The sequence below is a fragment of the Paralichthys olivaceus genome, chromosome 21, assembly GCF_024713975.1.
Source record: "Paralichthys olivaceus isolate ysfri-2021 chromosome 21, ASM2471397v2, whole genome shotgun sequence".
Classification (NCBI taxonomy): domain Eukaryota; kingdom Metazoa; phylum Chordata; class Actinopteri; order Pleuronectiformes; family Paralichthyidae; genus Paralichthys; species Paralichthys olivaceus.
Genome location: NC_091113.1, coordinates 5291249 through 5310263, shown reverse-complemented (window position 1 = coordinate 5310263; position 19015 = coordinate 5291249). Strand labels below are relative to the sequence as shown.

The following is a 19015-nucleotide window of genomic DNA, read 5'->3' as shown; positions in this document are numbered from 1 at the left end:
TGACATCTGGATGCTGGACGTTGTCCAGCTAATTCAATATGATTCCAGTATTTTTTTGTTTGCATATATTACGTGGGTAGACATTAATGAAATACAAATCATATTTGTCCCCCAACTGACCGTTCAATATGTTTATTAATATGTGTTAATGTGTTTAGCCCATATTCACATTTACAGTATATTCCATTTCATTTAGTTCACTGTTCCAGTTTTTGCTGTTGCAGTGACCCATATTCATTCCTGTTTCCCACATTTTGCACCGTTAATATTTCATCTCCTCCTCACACAGTGACTACAAGGATTGATAGAAATTGGACTCTATCTTGCCAGCGTTGTGTAGACCTGAGAGAGAAGAATGAAGTCCTCTCGAAGTGATTTGTATTCAGTGATTCATCACTATCCGGGCGTTATAAATGTAATGGAGCATCCAGCTTTGGGGTTTTTCTTATCATCCCAACTTTGGAGTTTGGAGAAGGGAGAGAGAGCGAGAGAGAGAGAGAGAGAGAGAGGGAGAATGAAACCTGGACGAAGAAGGAGAGGGAACTGGAGAGAGAAAGGACGAAGCCTAAGGAGACTTTAACGAATGTGCAAGTGTGCAAGATTTGTAAAGGTGGAAGAGGACGAGTGGATGTACTTTTTACAAAAGCTGCTTCTATCGGCCCTCGTCACCAAAAGCTCTCGCATCTCGTTGTCTACCCCCGAGTGGACATCTCACTGAGTTCAGTACATGTAAAAGCAAGAGCACCAACAGTAAGTAAACATTTACAGCTGCCTTTCCACATATGGTGTCACATGTTTGTGCACATGTATATGTAAAAACAAATACTGAATAGGCTTCACCCAAATGATTACAACATTAGCCTGTGGTAGTTTTCCTCTAAGAGTTTCTTTCACCATAAAAGATGTTGCCCCTGTATTATCATCCATCAACCCTCCATTGCACCTGCCTCTACACAGAGTAATGCAAATGAGGAATTCACTTCAGCTCGTGGCTTAATATAATTCTTTTGATGATCATATGACCTCCCTCTGAGTTCACCCACTCTTTTCTCCTCTTTAAAAAGAGACCATGTCTTAAACTCATGGAAGTCAGATTAAGAATGCAGCTGTACCTCCCTTAACTCTGTCATCTCCCATCTCCTCTCCTTCCACCTCTCCCCAGTGTCTCTCTCTCCTCTCTCCCTGCCACCGGAGCTTGTCTCACTTCCTCGCCTCCTTCCATCTCTCTCCACCTTACCAGCATCAGCAAACCAAGGTCAGATCCATTCATTCTTCCAGAAATCTGTTTAATACTTACAGGTATGGACCCTGGTTTGGAACGGGGCCCAGAGTCGTGCCTCACACAGACTGCTGAGGGATCAAGCTGTCTTTTTTGGTTTGGAAAATATCCAAGAGTCCGTGAAAGGAAGGAAGGAAGGAAGTTGAGGATTGGAATAGTTTCAAGTGCCCTCTCCAAAGATTAGGTTGGGTTTTTGGATATTGAATTTGGAAGATTCCCAAAGGTCTCAGTGGATGTTAAAAATGTGCAATACATTGAATGAAATGTCCTATTTATGGATACGATTGGATTTACAGGTTAAGAATGGTGCTCAATGGTCCAAATAAGAAAATCCATTGAAGACTCGAACCTCTGAAAAAGTACGACTTTTTTCAAAATGTTGGACAAGATATTTATATATTTATCCCTGGAGTAATTGTAGTGTTAAACCAAAGACGCATGATTAACATTTAGAAGCTGGCAAAGTGTCAGACTGATCAAAGAACCCCTGACATTGGTGTGTAAAGGCTATGAATTAAGCTGGGAGGAAATCCAAGCAAGTGTGCAACCAAGGGAGCGTCTTTAAAGATCAGAGCCTATCAAAGTGTCAGATTTACCCATGACCCGTGTCTGGGGAATACATGATTCAGTTATTAGGTCTGGAACAAGTCCAGGAGTCTTTGTGGTAAGTGGAGACGAGGCTGCTGACGCAGGTAAAGCCTCACCCAGTGGTGAGAAGAGATCATGTTAAACCGTACACATGCTAATATTTCTTCAATGTAATGAGTGTAATTGCGCCTGATGTAGACTTTCTCAGGGACTAATATGTCTAAAATCAAACATTTAACCCTAATAGCCCCTGTCGTCTCTCATGCAAAAGGGAACACACTTCTGAAATACTTCTATCCTATTAACCCTCAAACATGTAACAACATAAGTGTTAGAGATCTCTGTTCCCCATTGGAATAGATTAAGAGTTGAATTTTAATAAGAGGCTCTGAATCTCGGTTTGTATCATCCAGGAGTTTGTATGTGTGGTGTTAGACTGACGACACAGAGCTGGAAAGTTAATCTGAATATTTATTTGAATGTAGTGACCTTATTTCAGCATGACAGAGGAGTTTAATCTGTCGTTCTACATGCTCTCCTGTGGTGTTGGGCCTTTTAATTGCAGAAGTGAGGTCAAGGATTAGCGAGGAAGCTCAAAAACAAATGCACAGTCATGAATGTGTGAACACATTAGCATAGAAACACACACACAACCTTGAATAAACATCATACATGTTCACATGGAGTAGATACACTGATGAGATCAATATTTGTTTGAAACATGTCGTGAGGAGGAGTGTGTTCATCTTGTTTGCTGCTGACAAAGAGCGAGTGTGTGTGTGTGTGTGTGTGTGTGTGTGTGTGTGTGTGTGTGTGAGTGTGTGTGTGTGATCTTCCTACCTTAACTTGTCCGACAAAGGCATTATCCTGCTCCTCTGTGACTGTGAGGTTCACTGGCAGTGAAGAATCGAACAGTGGGTCATTGTCATTAACATCCATGACCATAATGTTCACCATCGCTGTGGACGTCTACACACACAAACACAGACACACACACAGAAACCATGTAAAATTTAATTATATTTACTGCAAGACATTTGACTGCTGCCACAAAGCAACTGATTATGAATTCATCTTTAAATCTGGACGTAAGAAATTAAAGAGCCTAATTAGCTGCACTGCTGGTCCGTCCCTTTACGCTCGTGATGACTGTTTACTCAAAAAATAACTTTGCTTGATATGTTAAAAAGGATGTGTAAGATATATGCATAATTAAGAACAACATGTAAAAAGCAGTTCAAAAGGCCAAGTCTGTTGAGAGGGAGTGCAAAGGTTACCTACAAAAAGGGAAATGCAACAAACTTAATTTATCATCTGAAGCATTAAAGCATGTTTCTTTTGATGGGATTCAGTGAACAATGAACCGCAAATTGACCCCAGATTCAAGAAGGGAAGTGGGAGGAGAAAAATGAGAGAGAGAGTAACCGACTTACAACAGTGGGTTGGAAAAAGGAGAAGCAGTGTGTGTGGGGGAGTGGGAAAGAGCTGCATTCACAAAGGTGACAATAGGCTGTTGAGGTTGGCAGGGCACACGGGGAGGCAAGTAATTTGAGGTTTAGAGCTCACAGTTGACAAAACAGTTTATCTGAACGCCAATATATGTAAAGTAGAACTCTGGTTAGGCTGGCTTAGCGACACACACACACGCACACACACACAGACACACACAGACACACACAGTAGTAGTAGTCATTGTTGTCAATGAAGAAAAAGTAAAAACTCTGAATTAAAACTTTCTGAGCTAAATTGGGATTTGGGCTGAATTTACTCGAGTCTCCTTCTGCAAGATAATTTCCACTGAGATCAGTCTTAACAATCTTTAGCAACCACCTGCGATAGATGGGAGGATGGATGGACATGTGTGATTGCTAAAACCTTAACTAGCTCTGAACGTCTACTCTTTGTGAACGCTGCATTTGTTGTTAAAAGTGATAAATCCATGCTAAGAGCAGACAGCTGTCTGAAACCATTGTGTTGCTGAGGAGAGAGGGGAAATCGATCAGAGCCATCGCACAGACACTGTCCAGAGCCAATACAACAATTTGGAAATGTCCTGATATAAAGAAAGAAACTACTGATGTGCACGGCGACAGTCGTCGAACTGGTCGGCCAAGGATGACACCAGCATTTGATGACAGAAACCCCTCACCACCAGCCTCCACAGGGCTGGAGTGAAGGTATTATAATCCGCCCTTCAAAGGAAACTTCCAAAGTACAAACATAGAGGTCAGAACACGTGATGCAAACGTCTCATCAGGAAGAAACAGGAGGCTTGATTTGACTTTGCAAAGATGAGCAGCCAAAGCTCGGGAGCAAAGTTTTGTGGACAGATGAGACCAACATTAGCCTCGACCACAGTGGCAGCTGTGTTGGTCCTGCACGAAGGTTTGAATCCTGTGATACTCGGTGTCCTTACAGTGACGCTGGTTTACTGCACCGGCTTGTAGGGTCCACAATCTGTGGCAGTATGATGGATTCACTGGCCAAATAGCCAATTAGGCACTTTGTAGTCTGACACTCTCACAACGGGACATTCAATAATAGGTGACACAGACGTGTGTGTGTGTGTGTGTGTGTGTGTGTGTATGTGTATGTGCATATGAAGACAACCCAAGGCCTTTAGACTGATGCTGATTAATGGACCCGTATGAGGAAACTACACCCCCAGTCTTTTCTTCACCTTCTTCTATTTTCTTTCTTCCCCTTTATCTCTCTGTGTAGCTATACCAGTCCTCCCTCCCCCTCTCCTCACAGCTCTCAACTCTTTTTTCTTTCCTATTCAAAATATAATGGAGTGTCAAGCAGAACTACTTTTCGCCATTTTTTTGACTTAAGGACCTTTGGGGAAAGACGATAATACACTAATTGTCACGGCCCAGACAGCAATTGACAAAGTGTGTGTGTGTAAATGTGTGCATGTGTGTCCTTTATGGAACTATGAATACACAGCACACTTGTTAAGGTAATAAGAGCCCCCTCCATATCTTCAATCTCTCCCCCTTCCTTCCTCTCTAACCTCCTGCAACTTGTTCTCTCCCACCATGTTCTATGTGAGAGAGTGTGTGTGTGTGTGTGTGAGAAGGTCAGAGTATTCAAATCAGCATTTCCTGTGCTCAGAGGGACCTTAAACGTAACCTTTTGTTTTAATTGACATGGGGGGAGAGGGGGGTCAGTGGGGAGGAGGGGAGACAAACTCTTTTAATGCTCATCAAACAGATGTGTGATTGGGTGTGGTCAGAGGAACAGGCAGAGGAGTAGAAAAGGGGCGAGGGGAGAGCAAGGGGACGCCGTCCGATGTCTTCATTTGACTTTCATGTGAGAGCGACCAAAGATGTGACTTTTAAAAATGGAAAGAAGTGAGGAATGCAAACAGAGAGAGGGAGAGGAAATGACCTGTGATCAGTTTGGTGGGTGGGGAAGAGCACACACTCCTTTATTCTTGCAAAATAGCTCTTGCAGCGGAGTAAACACGTCCAAATTAGATTTTTTTATACATTTATTCAGCCTGCTTCCACACTGAGCCGGTGGTATGAAAACGACCTGCATTCACAGTAAGACGTTCAGGTCGTTTGTGTGTTCATTCCAAAACAATTCCCCCTCTCCTTTTCTCCTCCTTTTAGTCGGCTAATAACTCTCACTTTAAAATGCCCTGACCTCAGAGTCAGGTCGTTCGTTTAGTGGAAGAGGATTTTACCCTGATAAAAGTTGAAGAAAACAAATGAGAAGAAGCCATCACCAGTTTATGAGGGTTTTTTTTTTTTTGAAATATGACAAAAGAACAAAACTACTGATCATCCAGGACTCGACATCTGGCAATGAATGACACAGACAGTTTCCTCACCCACAACAAAACAATGTTATGATATGTTTTGATTTATCCAGGGAGTGGAAGAGCTCTGGGTAAATCTGGCCTAAATGAACAGAAAAAGGAAAATGGATTTTCATATTTAAATAGGTTGAGCTTGGTGTTGATATAATCCCAATCATTTCCTCTGAGACACAGTCCAATGCAATCCAATAAAATCAGCATAGTAATACGTATAAGCAGGAAAGAGCAGCAGTGGCCAGTTATAAAGGCAGTCAGCACTGTATGGTTAATGACTGTTTCGTTAGAGTGTAATTTAAAAGGTCCTCTTCATTTCATCCGACGGTTACACTTATTAAAGAAGGCAATTTTTCATGGTTGTAATTTCTTATGTTCTTCTCCCACTCATCCATTTTCTAAACCTCTTATTCTTTTCACAGTTGCCGGGTCTACAGCCTGGATTTCCCATGATGTCTCATATCCATTCAGTTACTTAAGTATTGAAACACACTCATTGGTTCATCTTTACTGTTTATTTTGATGGTGATGCTTATTATGATTAAGACAATTATCGGATGACAAGTGTTTCCAGAAATTGCCTCTAATATCCCCCTTGTTAAATAATACCACAGCTGTTGTTTGTGGGATTTCGCTGTGACGGATTTAGACTCCCTCCCTGAACCCTGGGATGTGAAACAAGTCAAGTGAAGACGACCAGTTAATATCTGTGTGGTACGTCTGTAGTGTCTTACCCCATCTGGCTGTCCGTCTGAGGCTGTGACCACCAGGGTGTAATAATCCAGAGACTCCCTGTCCAGAGGCTTGTCCAGAACCAAATACCCTGAACTGGAGAGAGAGAGAACAGAAGTCTATTAAACCTGCAGGCTTGGGCTTAAAAATAGAACAGACACAACAACAAAAAAGAAGGAATAGAGTAAAAGAGCAGAATATTATGGTGTAATAAACTTTAAATCTGAGACTTTTTAGTTATGTGGAAGTTATTACACAATACATAAGAAGTTTATTGTTAAACACGTCACAGCATTAATACATTGTCGTGTTTTCAAGAACAATCAGGAAAATACAGTTTTTGTCTCTGGTCTTAAACGAAAGACGTCATGAGTACTGCTGAATGAGTTTGACTTTAAGGAGGGAGTATTGTCTTTGTAAGCCGTGTGTAGCGCTAACAAAGTTTGGGACTTTGAGAGCAAGTTGTGTTGAAAAGCATCACTATCATCTGACATCAGACACCACACAATAGAAAAGCAGCTCCGGTCAAAGAATTTGTGAGGTTAGTCTCATATTCACTTATTTATTACAGCCTACAAAGGATGTTTGAACATTTCTAATGGCCCTTGATACGAAAAGGTTTCCCTCCTCTGTATGTACATATGAAATGCTTCAGAACTACTGTAAGATCTCATTTGAATCTGATTCTAATAAACAGACACTGGTTAATTAACAGTGAAAGAAAGTCTCCCAGTATCAAAAAATGGATTTACTTATGTTACACTAACATGAACTTAAAAATGTGTGGTGTATGAATGATACAACACCAGTATCCAGTTCCCTGAATCAATGTTTAATTTCATAGACTGTGAATTATTAGTATGGTTCAATATTAACTCACATTCAACTGGATAAAACTCAATAATAAAAAACATGGAGACAAAGAGAGCAAAAAGATAAAAGTCCGATCCAGCATAAATCAAACTGTTCTCCAGAAGTTCAACGGCTTCAGTGCGGCCTGTCTGGAAAAACTTCTGACCAATCAAACCAGCAGAGATTTGATTTGAAGCTTCTTTCCTGGATTAGAAACCATCTGAAATGGACATTTTGTCCAAATATCACCAGTGTGTGTGTGTGTGTGTGTGTGTGTGTGTGTGTGTGTGTGTGTGCACATGCTAAGTGCTCTACAGAGGGAAAGATGTGAAGCTGTTTCAAAACAAACTAAAAATGGGCTCATGTATATTTATGGATAATTCATGAAAAGCAGAGTCAGAAACCCGCACACTGATTTATCTTCTCATCTACACCAGAAATTTTGACACATTTTCTTCTCACAGCAACCGCGATCGATCCAAACATCTGCTACGACGCGTGGAGAGGCCTGAGAGTAAATCCCATTGTTTAGAATGAACCCACGAACCCTAGAATTCTTCAAAACACTAATGCTGATAAACCTCAAAGCTCAGACAGTTTCGGGTTCGATTCCTCCTGACATTCACAGGAGTGTTGATGATTTAAGACTTATCATCCGAGCAGAAGATCTGACCAATGATTCTGTAGTGTGACCAGGGGTTCACAGACGTTATCTTAATGTCACAGGCTGAACGGAAGCCTTCCAAATTTCCAATGGAAATATTAAACACGTTCGATATTTGAACGATTCCAAAATCAGGGAGACTGATCCGAGGACGACGTCCCACCACTCAGAGATCGTTTGTTGTAACACCAAGTGTGTGGTCCTGGGTCTCGATTGGATCATCTAAGTGTGTGCTCTCACATGATCAGCATAATGTGGTCTCCCATGTTTTTTAAAATCAGTTAAGATTTAAAAATCCTCTAGTGTGCAGCAGCTGAGCCACATTCTGCACAAAAGATTGAAACATCTCTCCATTCTGTGCCGACAGGAGCTGCAGGGCATGTTGCATTTTTGCGGTGGAAAGACAAACTTATAGTCATGATGCAGAAAAAAAACAGACAATGAAAAATATTGTCATATAATTTTTTTTACAATGTCTGACAGAATCCTGTAGCACAGAAATTGATTTTAACCATTGTCAGCTTCCCCCCCCCCTTCCCTTTACTTTCTCCCTCTCTCTTCCCCCATCCTTACATTATTTCAGTCTTTCACCAAACTCTCCTTTGTTTTATTGCTCTCTCTGGTTTTCCCTGTAGAGATGCAGATTGGATCTTTCCCCTTTTAATGAGCAATAAATGAATAAAGAAAACAAAAGCCCTCAGAGTCTATATGTGTGTGTTGGTGAGTGTGAACGAGGGAGAGAATGTGGGAGTGTTTATGTGAAGCCCTCGGCGGAGCCTGGGCCCTCAATGATATGTCTGCTATCAACACACACACACACACACACACACACACACACACACACACACACACACACACACACACACACACACTGTAACTACTTAGATAGGTATGTTGCCATGGTTTTAACACTCATCCTTCGAAAGAAGAAAAAAAATCATAGACATTACTTCAGTTTCTGAAAGTGTTAACGCCAACAAGCCCAGAGCTTTTCACAAAATATGATAAGTGTGTGTGTGCGTGTGTGTGTTATTGCAAACACTTACTTCTCCTTTAGTGCAAAGTGTCCATGGGGGTCTCCACTATGGATTTGGTAAGTGATAGTGTCCCTCTCCCGATCCACTGCCTTAAGAAGTAAACAGAGAAAAACAAACACACACACACACACAGTAACTCGATTAATACAATTTAAATATATAAATTACATTGAACCATTATTTTCCATTTCAGTGCAAGGAACAGAAACAGCGTGTAATGAACTTGTTAGAAAGTAACTAATCGATAAAATAAGGCAAACAATACAAATACTTTGCAAAAGCGGTTGAAGCAGTCAAAAGTAAGATTAATGGTTGAAATAGTTTGTGATAATTAATGGATAACAGGTGATATAGTTAGCTAGAAGTAATGGATCAATTGTTAAACTTGTTAGCTGAAAGTAGTGATTAAACGTTGTCAAAAGTGAGATTAATGGTTGAAAGAGTTGGGAGAGCGCCGGCGTACCTGCAGATTAAGCAGCGTTGCTCCCGTCCTCATGGCTTCGCTGATCTCCAGGTTGTACTGCTGCAGGGGGAAACGCGGAGGGCTCTGGTTGTTTGGGGGCAAAACTTCGATATAGACGGTGGTAATGGACGACCTGGAGGGAGAGGGAGGAAGAGGAAGAGGGAGGGTGTGAAGACAGACACATAAAGGAGGAACGGTAGCAGAGGAATTTTAGAGAGGAACCAGAGGAGAGCTCAAAAGGAAAGAGGGTGAAAAACCAGTGTCAGAGAGAGTGAGCGGTCTATTATATCAGTTAAGAGCGGTGGGGGGTTTGTTTTTTTGCACTTCATATTGGGCTTAAGTACTCGATAGGAGCAAGAATGACAGTATGAGATAGTTTTCTGAGCACGGCCTTGATGTTTCTGTTGGGGTAACTTTATCCGGCTGTTTTTAATGATTCAGGCTGAGAGAAAACATATATTTTCTATTAATTCATTCAAACGGAATTTGGTCTGAACAGAGTTCAAGACATAACATCTTGTTAGGTTGGTATTGGATCATCCTTGACTGTGCCCTTTATTATGCAGTGTTAGGAACCTTATTATACAGCGTGGCACGTTCGAGGACCTCCAGGCTCAATTATTACTTCAAATCGAGACGTGCCCACAAGAGCACATAAACCTTTAATGTCATGTGAGGATTAGTATTGTTAAGGCGTTTATATAAATGTCCAGAGCATTAAGGAATAAAATGAGTGATTATACACTGATTAGTATTAAATGCATGCAGTTATATAACATGGCTAGCTAAACCAACTATGGATGATGAATGGATCTGGGAATATCTTAGAAGGTAAAGCAAGTTAATGATCAACTTCTCAAGACAGAATTATATAAATGAGGGTTTTATAGAAGGAAAAAAGTAAGAAAAAGGTAAATGAATTTGCAACATGATGGCACCAAGAGGAAGGACATTAGGAGAAGTGTCTGATAGCAGATTGTTTCACTTTGTAAACATTTTAATTTGCAGTTGTTTACTCCTGCTTTGATAAACAGCTCTAGCTGCTCAATAAGCTGCATTCAACAACATTTTTCAATCAACCTAACACTCATTCCAAAACAGCACGTCACCATAATGACCTGCAACTGACAGAGCTGTTTGTTTCAGGCGCCATTAGCAGGCCTGTGTCCTTGTGACGGTTTATCTTTGTGAAAATATTTAATTACCTGGGTCACAGTTGTCATGTTTCAACCCTCTGGCAAGTTGACTGTCTGGTGTAATTGGGAGATAGCAAAGTGCTCGCTGCAAATTAAACTACAACTCAATCGAAAAACACAAACTGTCATCGGTTCCTATCTAGGGCGCTTTCACACCTGAAAGTCTGGAGACGGGTGTGAACCAAGGTTCAATAACTTTGTCAGACTGTTTACATTTATTTTTTTGGTTTCTCATTGTGATTTAGAGGGAACAACAAAGAAATGTGTACGACATAAGTAAGTCCTGTAATATGCACAACCTTTTTAACCTCATGTTGCTTTACAGCTAAAAAAAAAACATTCAACATTGGGCCAGAGTCGGAAAATCTGTATATACTCAGCTAGTTCACAATGTTACACTGTAACTTTCTTTTTTAAATGTTGGGATTGAATTTAAAAGGACAGTTCTTTGCTGCTCAGCATGACTCTGCATTGACTGGGCCACCAGTGAGTCCGTGAGGTGGACGAGTTCACAGGTATCGAGTTATTTTCATCCTGTCTCAAAGAAAGAAAGGGGTTCGGGATGAAACTGTCCAGTCCTTTAACTTTGCAGTCAAATATTTTCTCAAACTGGTTACTTATTAAAAGGTTGCAAGAAGCTCAAGTTTCCCAGTTTACCCTCCATAACGACACACAAGCAGACCCTGAAAGTCAGGGTAAGAGACCAAGGGGACGTGGAGAGATCAGCTCTCATCAAACCAGCTCATCGATTGAAAACAAACAAAGGAGCTGGGGTTTCAATGGAATCTGTTTACGTTCATAACGATGAATAAATAAAGCAATAAAGGATTTAAAGATGTGAGCTGCCACAGAGAGTGAGAGCCAGTGTTTTATTAAAACAATTCAGATGGAATTATTGATGAAAACCAATTTCTACTGTAGCAGGAGCCCAGTTCTCTCTCTCTCTCTGTCTTCATCCGAAAACTCAACTGTCCCCCAACGGAACAAAGTCTTCTTTTGTGTTTCTTATTTGATATCTTTTTTCGATTCCACACACATCAGCTTTTCATACTTAACACACAGACCCGTGTATTTGCACATCAAATTCTTGTCGAGACTAATTTGAAAAAAAAGTTGCTTAATCTTGAGATTTCACAGACTCGCATTTGTGAGCATTTTTCTGCTGCTCAGCGTTTAATTACCTCAGCCCACACTAATAGCCTCCTCCTCCCCACTCATTAGCAGTAATTTGTTGGTCCAGCCAATCATTATTAGATTAGGTGAAGGTTTAGGTGAACGCACTTTGCTGCATTTCTCTCAAATCTCATCTCACTGTCAAAGAATCCCACTTCTCATCAAGTCTGTTTCATTTCAATCTATGCATGTGACTACACTGATGTTTATTGGGCTGTGATCGCTGTCAAAGACGTTCTCGGCACTCAGCAGTACCGCGGCTGATCTGATCTCGTATAGATAAAGATGGAAGAACGCAGCTGATCCAGACGGGCTGCCTTCGTGCAGACGAGATGTTAATCTGCTTCATCTGTTGAATGAGACATTTATATTCTGGCACAGGACCAGAGCTAATTTCAATATATTCTGTGTGTGTGTAATAAAACTGCATTTTCTTTAATGGAGGATAAGACTTAAGTTACGTGACTTGGATTCACGTCAGTCATTCATGAGGATAAGAGGAGCAGAAGGGTGTTAACGTCTTGATTGACAGACGTTGGTCAGAGGGGTGAAGCATGTGCAGAAACATTAGAGGGGATGTTTCCACAATTCTGGGGTGCATCAAAAAAAAAAAAATTCTAATCTGAATGAAACGTGACTCTTATGGGTTCTTCAACAGGTCTAGCGCCCCCTAACATGTAAAAAATATCATGATAATAATAATATATTTAATTAGTTAAGCTGGAATCCAAATAGGATTTTTGGGGTCCTGTAGTTTTGAAAAATTTAGTTATAGCTGAGATAGATATTGATTGGCTTTGCGAGTTATGTTTTGGGCTGAGATAAGCAGGGGGTCTGGGGAAATTTCAGGACAATCTGTGAGCCAATCACTGGAACCACCTCAATCTGCAGTGACTCACATTCTCTATTGATTTGGCAGCTACAGCTGGAACCGAGAGAAGGAAGAGAAGAGGGGATTCAGGCTTTTATGAAGTCTGACTAATTTAACTGAAAAGAGCAATGTATTGAAATAGTGAGAACTAAAAATGGAGATATTTTTTTTCAGTTTTTGTCGTTGAATAACAGATTCAAATGATTGGACAAAGTAGGTTGATTCACTTTGGTTAAATCTGAGGACAATCGACCAGTTAATGTTTTTTTCATAAAGCTTTGATTTTTACGGTCAGCTCATGAGCACCTCTATCATCACTGAGCGCCAATGGTTGACAGTCCCCGCTCGATTTTGTGGCGTGTTGGACACGCTGGGTAGGTTTTGGCCAATTGTCAATTGAACATATTGGATCAGGGTGCAAGCAGTTGTTAGTCAGAGCTTTTTAACTGTTCAGTCTAAGTTAGTGTGGAATTCAGAAATGCTCACAGTAAAGGTAACATCCGGTGGATACGGTCCAAAATGTTCATACTGCTTCCTGTATTTTAACATTTAACAAGGTGAGCTGCTTGAATCTTCATCAGAGGACTGATGAACAGAAATCTGCCGACAGGTGAAATTAAATTAAACATCTGAAAGTGAATTCCTGCTTTGAAACAAGCAAGAGAAGGGAATGTTCCTAATTGACCTGCTCAGCCAATAAAACTGATTCCCTTCCATATCAACCCATCTAAAGAGTAATTATCACCTCAGTGTTGCTCTGTGTCTTTAACTCAAACTCTCTTTTCATCAAAGTTGAACACACGATGTGTTTCTGTGACTGAATGTTGCTTCTGTTCTGTGTTTGCTGTTTAAACCTGAGAGCTTCACCCAGGTTTTCTTTGAGTATCAGCGAACAGGCTGTTGTTCACGCTGCCGCTCCAACTCCTTTTGTAGGTCTTGTGTTTTCACTGATGTTGATTCTTCACGTGAGTTTTGCTTATAGCGTTTCTGTATTTGATGATGTGCAACAAGACAGAAAAAACCCTGGAAACTGGGAGGAAAAGGAAAGAGAGAAAACATGCCTCAGAAGGAGCTCGAACCTTTTGATGCATGTTGTCCCTCTTTTTCTGCAGACTGCTCAAGCATGTGGCCGCTTCCCACCTAACCCCGTTCTATGATGATTTCTTTTTTTGAGAGAACTTGAGGCATAAAATAAAATAAAAAAAACAATCAAGGCATCAAACTCTCTGCCAGTGCAGCTGCTACATCAATCTGTGGAGCAGTGCAGTTTGACCGCGTTCCAGTGAGTGAACAGCTCGATGGCTGGATTTGCTTCTGTTCTCCAATACCGCACGCCAATTTCTTAAAGTAAAATTTCACAATTTAAGTGCTCTCTGCCATATTTTAGCTACCAAATCAATACTCAATAGAGTTTACACAAGATTAGGAGCAGATGCTTTTTCCATAACCAGAGTTGGGGAGTTTGTGAAAGTTATGGCCTCGTATAGATTTAATCCATGAAGGGCAGGAGACAGGAGAATATAAAAATATATCAGCCTATCAAGTCACTTATTATTCTTGAATGCAACAGGAACAGAGTGCATTTTATTCTTCTCTCGTTTTAACATCTGTGGCATTTATTCTTTCCTTCCCTGAATTTGCGGAAATTGTTAGTTCGCTGACATGCACACGGTATCATTTCCTTTAGGTTACTATAAAAGAGTGTAACAAGTAGTCTGGCACCCTTGTATTCCACTTCGCTCTTCTCCTCCATTTTCCTCTCCATGTGATTTTCCAATATAGACCCAGACCTCATGATATACATCTAAAAATGACAAACACCTCACCTGGAAATGGTGAAGAGATCGATGAAAGAGCAAGAAGCAAGAAGGGAGCAATGGAGAGATCCGTGGAGGGTCTGACAATGAGTGTGAGGAGCTCTGGAAAACTGTCGACATTACCTTCTCTGAGGTGCAGGCCCGTTGTCCACGGCCTCTACAGTCAACGCGTAGCTCCGCCCCACAGCGAGATCAACACCCGGTGCCACACTAATGACCCCAGTGCTGTGAAAACAGTTGCAGTATGAGTATGAAGCATTTGAATTTTGATTATCTGCGCTGTATTTTAATTTATATTGTTATTATTATTATGGCTCTAGTTGACTTTCAAAAGGCCTTATCAGTCAGTTTGGCTGTTATTGCATTATTATCTAGTTTGTATATAAAGTTACACTGCCATTTACAAATGTTACACAAGTATTCATCATTAAAAACAACAGCACTGAAACAATACGAGAGAAAAATCTATTCATCCTGCTAATTGAGGTGATTTTCTTTCATTTGAGGTATTTTCAGCTTTTGTTCACAGGAAAATGTTTTTTTTTTCTTACATGGAAATAAGCCTATTTTCTCTCACAACTTAAGCCTGACAGTAAGAGTTTTTGTACAGATTGAAACAAACAACAGGACGTGTGAATAAGTGAGGTTTACACAAGGTCAACACAGACTGTGTAGGGAAAGCGGTACGTTTGCGAAGCAGCCACCCCTTCAGCAAACTGTCAGTGTCTACACGTGATGCGTTCAGGTACAGTGTTCAGTGAAGGTCAACCGTGCTTTGGCAGAACTCGTTTTTTGGCATTAGAAAATGTGGTATCAACCTTTTAACACATAATCTAATTCTTTTCCAGGAAGCAAATTATCTCCTAAAATATTGACACGTCCATAAATTCTAAATAAATACAATATCACAGTGCAAGTTATATAATTACCTGTTTCCAATAATGAAGTGCTCCTGGGCTCCAGCTAAGATCCGGTAGGTGACTAGACCATTGGGACCTGAATCAGAATCTACTGCGGACAGCTGGAAGAGAGTCACAAGAACCATCTGTCTAAACAGTCACGTACATATTTTTACAGCACAATGAAAAATGTTCTTCAAAATATCTCCTCATCCTAATCAGTTTCACATGGAATACTATCTATATACACAAGGTTCATAAGTTTTAAGAGCTGTGTTTTTAAAAAGTAGTCATTGACCGTGTGTACCTGTAACACCGTTTCTCCAGGCATCATATCAGTAAACAGGTTGACATTATAAGAGACGTTAGCGAAAGTCGGAGTGTTGTCATTTGCGTCCAACACTGTTATCGTCACGGTAACCGGAAAACTCTGCTGGACACCGTCCGACGCTAACAGCTGCAGACACACAGAGACACGGGGAGAGACAAAAAGTAAGAATACATTATTTTTTTGACAGGATAAAGAAAACACACTAAAACGTTCCTTCTTGCGGAAGATGTTAAACTCAGCCGAGACACAAAAAGCTACCTTTTGAGCATCGTGAGGTGGGCGGACTGTGTGCTCAGCACGTCCTTGACATCTTGATAGTGTCAGGTTTGTTTTCTTGTTTCTTTTGAGGTGGAATTGCTCTGTACGTTTTCAATCTAAATCCCTGCTCTGGGTTTATTTATATGTTCTGGTGGGTGCAGCTGAAAAGTCTCAAAAATCTGTGAACTAATCTGTCCCTGCTGTCTCCTTTGTATTTGTTTTCACCAACGTACAGAGCGCTCCTGATGCTTGTTGACTGCACTACCTTCAAGTAAGAAAAATCGAGGGTAAACATGTACAAAACAAGCATAAACAATCTAATTGTTTCAATGTACATTTACTTCTTAAAATACACCTGAAAATATTGCCCAGCATGCACTGCTGCCACTTACACAGGACAAGTCAACTTTGCAGACTTTTTACATACACAAAAAAACAAATATAAAACAGTCTCCTTTAAATATGAAGCTACAGCTAGCAAATGGTAAGCTTAACTTAGCATAACGACAAGTGTGGATAAGTAGCTGGCCTGGCTCTATCCAAGGTGATGAAATCCAGCCCAGTGTCTGTTACGCCCACTATGCAACACATCTCATTTGTTCAATCCTAAAACACAGTAGAACACAATGGGCACTAGCTAGTTCCAGACCTTTATCATTGTCATATTCACATCCAGCGCCCAAGTTATTTAAAAAAGCAAATGTGCTTCTCTCTTCCTCCAGTCACGCCACTCTCCTGTAGAGCAATCCAAGCAAATTCAACTAACATGTCCTCATCCATGTTTCAGATATCACACGCAGTGCATATCAAAGTGCTGATCAACAGAAACTTCCTCACCGATACCAATCTTCTCCACGAGCTCATGTGCCGACAAATCATCCTCGATGTCTAATAGCTGACTCACTCTCTCGTCCTTGAGTTTAATTTCTCCTGCAAGGCTTTCATGATGATTACCGTACACCTCTGCCTTTCAATCAATACACCAGAGCCCATTTTTTCCATCAAGTATGCATCAACTCTGCATGAGGCGCTACACAGCCACACACACACACACGCACTCACTAATGTGACCAGGCTGAACATGATGAATAACACACTCCTGTATGTAACAATGCTCTACATCATACGGTTGGACACACGCATGCACAAACAGATACCCTGTGCTCGGCAACAGGAAGTCTCTCTGTGCCCTCGTAACAAAAGAGACTGCGGAATTCGATGGCACTGAAATGAAAGACGGAGAACGGCACATTGAGAGGAACAACAAAAGAGAAGAGCTTGAGACGGACCTCACCAGTCTAATGGAGAGAGAGGGACAGGAAGGAATCACATTCTCTAAACCCTAATGAGGAACCTGTGAGGACCATTTCAAGTTTCATGAAGACATGGGGACAGGAGGATATTCTGGATTTGGATCTGGCACAGACAGACAGGATTAAACTCAGACATCGACCTGTTGAACAAGGGGCTGCATCCATGCATCGTTTATTCCCAGGCTGCTCACACACGCTGTCCATTGTACTCCACTAACCTTTCCTCCACTCTTGTTACCAGAGACTCCAGACTACATGACAGATCTCTTGGGACTGAATAACACTCTCCTTACCTCCTCTCAGTTTGGGGTCTGCACTCCCAGAGGGGACAAAAGCCTGGCTCATGCATTTTCAGAGCAGCTTTCCTTTTTTTTTTTTTTTAACTTATATACTTCCGTTTTCCACACTGCATGTTGTGGAATTGAAATGAGGCAATATCCCTGCAGGGATCAATCCATCAGTTTCTCCGAGTCTGATTCTGATCCATGAGCCAAGAACTGGCCTGAATGTTGTAAACAAGCCAGTCGCTCATAAAAATCTGTTACAACATAAAATTGGAGGTAAATTAAAATCTGTATTCACACACTTCCTGTTTATGAGAGGGCTTATATGTGGTGCACAGTCCATCCCATCCTTCTCTTTTTTTTCTTCTGATACCTGTTCGTCTAACTCCCTCTCTTCCTCATCCTTTTGTTTTGTACGTTTTGTGTGTGTGTGTGTGTGTGTGCACAGATGCCAAGGCTCTAGAATACCGTGAATGTATAGAAGTCTTGTGTCTCTCTGTCCAGTGGCTGCAGCAGTGTGAGATATCTTCTGATTCCAGTTGCAGACACAGAGAAAACGTTGGAGTAGCTGTCCAATGAGAACAGGAGCTGAGGGTCCCTGGTCTGTTGAAGAGAAAGAGATGTTTAGAGGTTTAAAGATGGTCCTAAGAGATGTGGAAGTGTACCTGCATCTTCGTGAGGACCATTATGAGCATAGTCCTGATGGTGTGAGGACGTTTTGGAAAAGTGTAGAAATTTTGGCCAGCCCTCACTTTTTGAGGCAACGCTCTAAACGAGTGACACGTGGGGCCACATAAGTAAAAAGTTGAGGTATGAAAATACTTTCCCGAGACAGGGTTTGGATTTGGCATTTAGTTGTGGTGGTTAAGGTTAGTGTAAGGGGCAAGGAAATACAATATACCCATGCATGTGCTCACTAAAATAGAAGTACAGGATTATGTGTTTGTGAATGTGTGTGTGTGTGAGAGAGAGAGAGAGAGAGAGAGAGAGAGAGAGAGAGAGAGAGAGAGAGAGAGAGAGAGAGCTATATTCAGTGATAGAGAGGCAATCCTAAACCAAGTCCTCCTCTGACATTACCCACACAGACACCTCCTCAGTGTGTGTGTGTGTGTGTGTGTGTGTGTGTGTGTGTGTTTGTGTGTTTGTGTGTGTGTGTGTGTGTGTGTGTGTGTGTGTGTGTGTGTGTGTGTGTCTCATTCAAGATAAGGCTGGCTCAGCAGGGTGGGGGTGTGGGGCTGATAATATTGTCGATGTAGCCAGTGTGGATATTGAGTCATAAATAAGCTCAAGCACACACACTCACAGTCGTATGCACACACATAAATAAAATTGATGGAAGGCACATAAAAGCAATTAGGACTAATCATGATTGTTTGCACTTGATGCAGGAGGAAAGACCAGGGTTAGCAATATTTAAAATAACTCCACATTTATC

General features: G+C 41.2%; 1 protein-coding gene across 3 annotated transcripts in view; it reads right to left on the bottom strand.

Moving 5' to 3' along the window:
- LOC109626731 (protocadherin-15-like) overlaps positions 1–19015 on the bottom strand; it is a 203125-nt gene that overhangs the window by 55189 nt on the left and 128921 nt on the right. For all 3 annotated transcript variants that reach the window (XM_069517681.1, XM_069517683.1, XM_069517682.1), the window contains 8 exons: positions 18049–18183; positions 15702–15851; positions 15425–15516; positions 14619–14720; positions 9439–9571; positions 8985–9064; positions 6425–6518; positions 2708–2836 (listed from right to left, as the gene is read on the bottom strand). In XM_069517681.1, coding sequence (XP_069373782.1) covers positions 2708–2836; positions 6425–6518; positions 8985–9064; positions 9439–9571; positions 14619–14720; positions 15425–15516; positions 15702–15851; positions 18049–18183 — 915 coding nt within the window. The remainder of the gene's footprint in view (positions 1–2707; positions 2837–6424; positions 6519–8984; positions 9065–9438; positions 9572–14618; positions 14721–15424; positions 15517–15701; positions 15852–18048; positions 18184–19015) is intronic.